Source organism: Limulus polyphemus, unplaced genomic scaffold (genome assembly GCF_000517525.1).
Source record: "Limulus polyphemus unplaced genomic scaffold, Limulus_polyphemus-2.1.2 Scaffold4743, whole genome shotgun sequence".
Taxonomy (NCBI): domain Eukaryota; kingdom Metazoa; phylum Arthropoda; class Merostomata; order Xiphosura; family Limulidae; genus Limulus; species Limulus polyphemus.
Window position 1 is genome coordinate 40,576 of NW_013670353.1, and position 6,701 is coordinate 47,276.

The 6,701-nt window shown below is 29.7% G+C and overlaps 1 protein-coding gene across 4 annotated transcripts in view; it reads right to left on the reverse strand.

Annotated features, from left to right (window-relative positions):
• Window positions 1-6,701, reverse strand: part of LOC106471626 (mitogen-activated protein kinase-binding protein 1-like) — a 64,417-nt gene that overhangs the window by 21,922 nt on the left and 35,794 nt on the right. For all 4 annotated transcript variants that reach the window (XM_022400247.1, XM_022400246.1, XM_022400244.1 and 1 more), the window contains 3 exons: window positions 4,878-4,991; window positions 3,648-3,794; window positions 1,292-1,358 (listed from right to left, as the gene is read on the reverse strand). In XM_022400247.1, coding sequence (XP_022255955.1) covers window positions 1,292-1,358; window positions 3,648-3,794; window positions 4,878-4,991 — 328 coding nt within the window. The remainder of the gene's footprint in view (window positions 1-1,291; window positions 1,359-3,647; window positions 3,795-4,877; window positions 4,992-6,701) is intronic.

Here is a 6,701-nt window from a genome sequence, read left to right on the forward strand (position 1 = left end):
TATATAAAATACAAATTATCAGAAAACACAACTCTAGCCAGTGGTACTGGAACATCATACATCATGTAAGCAAGTCAACAACTATCCCTACTGCTTCCAAATGTCCCCACAAGTTGTATATTTGCCTTTTGACCTTCTCAGTTTTTTACATAAGTTCATTCACTCTTAAGAATGTTCATAGTGGGACTTTGTGCTGACTTAAACATGTTATTGAGTGTTCATCAGCCTCTGTACCATCAAGATATTATAACACCACATTTGTTGTATCCTTAAGATCATTGTCTTGCTGAAAGAACAATCCCCCACCTGATAAGTCATGTTTATAAAGGGTTGATGATGGACTAGAATCTGCCAGTTTTGTGTATATCACTTGCACTGTTAGCTTGGATGCAGCCCCAAACTTGTACTGATCTCCCACCATACTTCACTGTAGATGTTGTACACTGAGTGTGATATTATTCTTTTCTCTGTTGTTGTACAAACTGTTACTACTATTTCTGAACAATTCAAACTTGAAACCATAGATATGATGAGAAAATAAGAACAAGTCTCCAGCTTTGTTCATTCCACTGTCTGTGGTCCAATGCACACTTTGACTTTTTGGTTTACTTATCTCTTTTCAGTGGCAGCTTTTGAGCTCCTACTCATCCATTAAGACCACTTTTTTTGCTAATGTTTATCTTACTTTTTCGAAGTGATACCCACACCTGTATTTACAGAAAGGTTGTTGGGAAAATCTATACTCAGCCATCCTCTATCTTGTAATGAACATACCTGAAATAGTTAACATCATTTTTTGAGAATTTGGATTTTTCTACCTCAACTACTTCTATTATTAACAGTGCCAGTTTCATGCATATTCTTCACAAACCTTGCATATAGTTCCTACTGAAATAGGGAGTCCTGCTATGATATTTTGCCCCGAGTACCGTTAACCAGTTAAAACATTGATGTCTGAATACTTATCTTGCAGCATTTCTGTTTTGTAGCCATGAATATGTCCAGTATGACTGCCAGTATATTTATAAGCTTTGTATTGGTTTGTCACTTTCTGACTGGTTGGATGACAATCCTAGTGTAAACTATCATATGTGGCTATACTCTGGTGAGTTAATTTTCACATGAAAAAAGGGGCAGTATTCCCATTTCATTTGCCATCTCTAACAACTTACATAATTATTTGCAATACTGTACTTTATCTTTTCCTCTAGTTGCTAAACTTATGGGTAAATAGCACTTAATATAAAAATATACTGCAGATAAATTTTCACAATAAAATTATTCAAATTACCTGGATTAAAATCCACATCACACAGATAAGTGAGATCTGGATCTGTGTACAAAATCTTCAGCAGATCCTAAAGAGGAAATAAATCAAATAGGTCATTCCTAGTCACAGTGAACAAATCAGAAATACAATGGTATGATCGAGATAAACCTGTCATAAACACTACAAAATAAAATTTTGTAATAAAGTAGATTTGATACCTGAATCAAATGAATATATCTATTGTTTAGCTTTGCTTAACATATCTCAATATATTAATCATATAAACATATTTAATAAATGTTTCATTAAAGAGCTTTGGCAGTTGTCCAATATGATCTTATTAACCATCAGAATATCTTAACAGGTTTGAATAATTCAATTACAATCAATTTTTAGTTACATTATGTTCATTTAATATTTTTCATCACAATTTGTGAAGTACTCAAAAAGATTGAAAGCTCATTCTTAGATAATCTGATAAAGTTTACAACATTCATTTCTAATGTCTTTATATTGTTAGTTTCTTTCTTTGATAACATTGTCTATCTATCCACATAGCTATCATTCCATTATAGATATTATGTTGTTGATACATGTTATTTTTTATTACATAAAGATATGAATTATGTGTTACATCCTAATGCTAAATTTACAGAATAAAATTATTCAAAATTGCATTTTTAGATACCTTTTTTTATGTAACCAACTAAGCAACTTTTAAATGAGTGTTTATTCCAAATTTCTGAATCTCTCTTTTTATAGCTTTTGCTTATTATTTTGTTTCATAAAGAAAATCAATGAAGATTTAGAAAGTTTGAATGAGATTAAATGAATCTTGTGTTATATATGATATCAATAACCTGCAACTGTCCAAAAACGCTGCCAACCTTTATAAATTGCAGATTTCTGTTTAAAAGTAACCAACAATCTTTGGTTTATTTTACACAGGACAACATTTTGTTAGATGAAAGAAAAGTAAATACTGTTTTATGTAAAGTACATCTACAAGTCCAAACATGATATATTTTGAAACGTAATGTGATATAAAGGAATGTTTTAATACTTAAAGATGTATAATTACTCAAAGGTAAGTGCTCAGGTTTTGTGTATAAATTTTCATGATGTAAAAAGAAGTAGGCACATGTTAACTACTGTCAAGTGGCTATCCACTGGAATCAAAAACACACTCTAACTTTCTGAAATACATCTAGTAATCGCCCAGTGTACTGGATCATTTCAATTTTACAGATGAAACTGGTAAGTATAAATAGGAAAAAAATTACAATTTTAACGGAAAGTAAGGAATATTGGTCATTCGTAGAATTGCTATAAGAAGTACCCAAAACAAAATAAATGCTGCAATAAAAAGTACACAAACAAGTAAAGTGATACTTTTGTTTGCTTACTTTTTATGTTATACCTGCATAAAATATATACTTTACCTTTAGAAACTGTTGTGTGTCTATCCATCAATATGTCACGCCATTTGTTGGGTTGAAAGGATATTTAAGTATGTGGTTGATATGTTTACCATTTCTATTATACCTATATATATATATATATATTTGGATTTTTATCAGAATATCAAAAGCGGATACCCACAGACCAGTCAAGTAAGCTGGAGAAATCTTTTAGCAATAGTCTGAGCTGTTTAGGTGCTAGTCCCGCTGACATGATCAGGTAGGTAGTAGATGAAAAAGTTGCTGTTTTAGAAATTTTTGAATTGTTATGCCAGAAGTGTTAGCGATTTTTTAAACAAATTATTAGTATATATATGCATAGTATATTGTAACCAATACTTTGAATGGTTGGGTTTTTGCTTAGGAATTCAATAGGCTCGTGAATTATATGGAATCCTTGTCGATCCCTACTATTAAGTACTACCGTACTTAAAATATTGCAATAAGTAGAACTGAGAATGAAATGCAATAAACAACAGAAGAGGGTCTTGTAATTGCCTGTTAGAAACTAGTCCTTAACCAGCACAACTCAACTTACCCTCAGATCATGAGCTTGATCCATACTTTTTAACTACTTGGCTTATATTAAATCTGAATGCATATCTATCTAGTTATCTATCTTAAAAGTTACTCAAGGATGTTAACAGGCTAACTTATAATGGGTTGTAAACTATATTTTATAAAATTTTCCAGTTTGTGTTTCAAAACAAGCTTGCAAGAGTGTTGTAAAACTATTTCAATATATATTGAAACAAGAAAATATTCAAAGTATCACAAATATTTTTACCACCTGACTAAAATATGTAGTACTTTTCTTTAGTATTTGACAAATCTTTCATAAGTAATGATTCCTAAAAACTGGCCAAAAATATTGTTACTTTCATTCTTTTATTTGATCTCGCAAAACAACAACTTACTGAACTATAAATATTCTTCTGAAAGTTTGAATTATGGTTTAGATTGTGTTCTGTATTCCACACTCTTATTGTGTCATCACTGGAGCAAGTAAAAAATGTTCCAGGTGGCACCACTGATCTTTGTTTGTCTGATTGCTCTGGATATGTCTGTAACCAAGATAATAATAATAAGAATAATTACAATAATGACATTCTGAATTAAAACAAATTTCCTTGATAAACTATGATATTAAAAAAACTAAATACATGCATTATTAGATGAAAAGGAGTGACAACAAAACTGACACTCTGGATAAGTGTCACCACGGTAATAACAAGTAAGAATGAAACCAATTCTTAGAAAGGTTTATTACTGGAGAAAAAATATTAATTATTTAACTAATGTTTTGTATAAGTAAATTACCAAGATAAAATTAGTAATTAAAACACTGATTCTTTGAAGATGATTGTTAGTTATCACAGTTTCTCATAATGATTAAGTACAAACAGCCAAGTGTTAATGATAGAATATTAAAAACAATTGTAACTTAAAAAGTACATCACCTGTGTAGAAGTATTAATTACAATATAAATAGTGGATAACGTCATTTCTAAGGTAGAGATACTAATTAAATACTCAAACTGGATAAGGCTATCACCAAAGTTTGTATTTTGTTACAATACTGCATGACAGAGGATAACATTATTTCTGAGATAGAGAAGCTAATTAATTACTGAAACAGGATAAGATTGTTATCAAGGTATAAGTATTAATTACAATACCCAACAATGGATAACATTATTCCTATAGTAGATATACTAATTAAATACTGAAACTGAATAAAGCTGTTACTAGGGTATAAGTATTAATTACAATACTGACAGAAGGTAAGATTATTTCAAAGGTAGAGATACTAATTAAATACTGAAACTAGATAAGTCTGTTACCAAGGTATAAGTATTAACTACAATACTGACAGTGGACAACATTATTTCTAAGACAGGGATACAAATGAAATATTGAAACTAGAAAAAACTGTTACCGAGATATAACTATTAATTACAATACTAATACTCTGTAAAAGTCTTTAATCATGACTGCTCAAGTACAGACATGCAATTTGAGAATTAATTTCATAAGTTGAAGATAGGATTATTTTATGCATTCCTAAAACTGCAAAGATCCCTAACTTTTATATTTATATAACAGCAAAGCTGATCATCATCAAGTTCTCCACCTCCAAAACTTACCTCGACTCCCCAGATACATGCACTGTGATACATAGATGAGTGAGATTTTCCTATTTTTTTCATATCTTTTACATCCCAGACATAAAAACTGTGGTCATTATATACACAAGTCACCTGGAAAATGAACACTAGTTTTAAAATCACTTGTGACAAAAGCTCAACAATCTCTGTGTATATATGGATAAATGTTTTAATTAACGTATTGCTGTGGTCAGAGGTGGGTTCCATATATTCTTAATATCCTAACCAACTTGTTTCTCTTCAAAAGTTCTTATTTATCTTATAAGTATCACAAATATTGCATTTAAAATGACAAAAACTACCTGAATTTCAAAACAAAAAATAAAATGTCCATCAATGTCTTATACAAGTTTTCTGCATTACTATTCGTTTTTTTAATAAACTGATGACAAAAGAAATATAGAAATAGTTACTTGTGAATTACAAATTATAAAATCTTTACCATTGAACAAAGCAAAATGAATGAGATTTGCCCATTAAAGAGTGGCTTTCAAGATAAAACAAGAGTGAAAATAAAAAAGGTGAAGAAAGCAAAATTTACCTGATTGGGGGGGAGGGGGGAGGGATAGAGTATTAGTGAGATCTGAACATGGTAGCTTTATAAGGCGACTGTGAGGTATGTCCCCAAAAATATATGTCATTTAAAGACTTCAAAATGGAGCAATTCATAAAATATAAAGGGTTAAATGCAGACATATAATGTCCAAGCAAAAATACTCATCCTCAGTGACAGGAAAAGTTTAAATTAATCTATCAATTTAAATTATTTCTTAGACTTTAACTTTTTCAGCACAGACTCAGTCCCTGTGACTGACCTCGTAACCATTTTGTGCTTGTTATAGTTTTCATGCTATAACTTTTAAAATAGTAAGTGTATGTTAAAGAAATTTGGCAGATTATCAGTAAACATTACAATCCTTTCATACACCAAATATAAAATTTTTTATTAAGTCTTAAGGTTTGTAAAGCAATGTTTTTCTCATGCTTTTTTCTTTTCACATGTTTGTCTATACAACATGCAAAGTAATTTTCATTTTAAGATAAAAAATACTTTTGTGCATCAGAAAATTTTAAAATTTCACATGCAAAATATTTATAATGTTCAGATGGTTATCAAACGTTTCTTACGAAAAAACATTATATTTCATATGTTATTATCAGTAATGAATCTCTGTATGGGTTTGGTTAATTTGATCGATCTTGAAACCACATTAAAAAAATTATGAAATAAATATAAATTAGGCCTTTTTCGTTCTACAATGACTACAAATCATAACATGAAAACATAAATGTTTAGACTAAATAGATTAAATATAATAACATTATACATTTATATATATTTATGATATTGACCTTTCAGCCATGCCTGGCTAACAGTACAGAACTTACAATGATGTGGCTCATGTGCACTCATGTTACTGTATCCAATAGTATAAACTGACCTTTAGTCTTTACAAACTGATCTGGTTTGGTTGTATTTTAGTAGACAAATATTTTGTAAAATACAGTCACATTTCAATTATTATCCATTATATATGTATATGGATTATTGCTATTTAGAAATAAATTCTTAAACTTATTTTTCTTATAACATAAAAGAGTAAATAAAGAAGTAAAGCAAACAATTATCTCTTCCAGTAATGACCTTTGTACTCGGTTACTGCATTTTAAAATTTTGCACATGGAGGACATGAAACAAAGTAATTTTCTAGGTTTCTCCATATACGGTTGAATAACCAAAAAATCATAAATTACTATATCAATATCATAGAATTCCACTATAATTTATCAAGCTTAGTAACA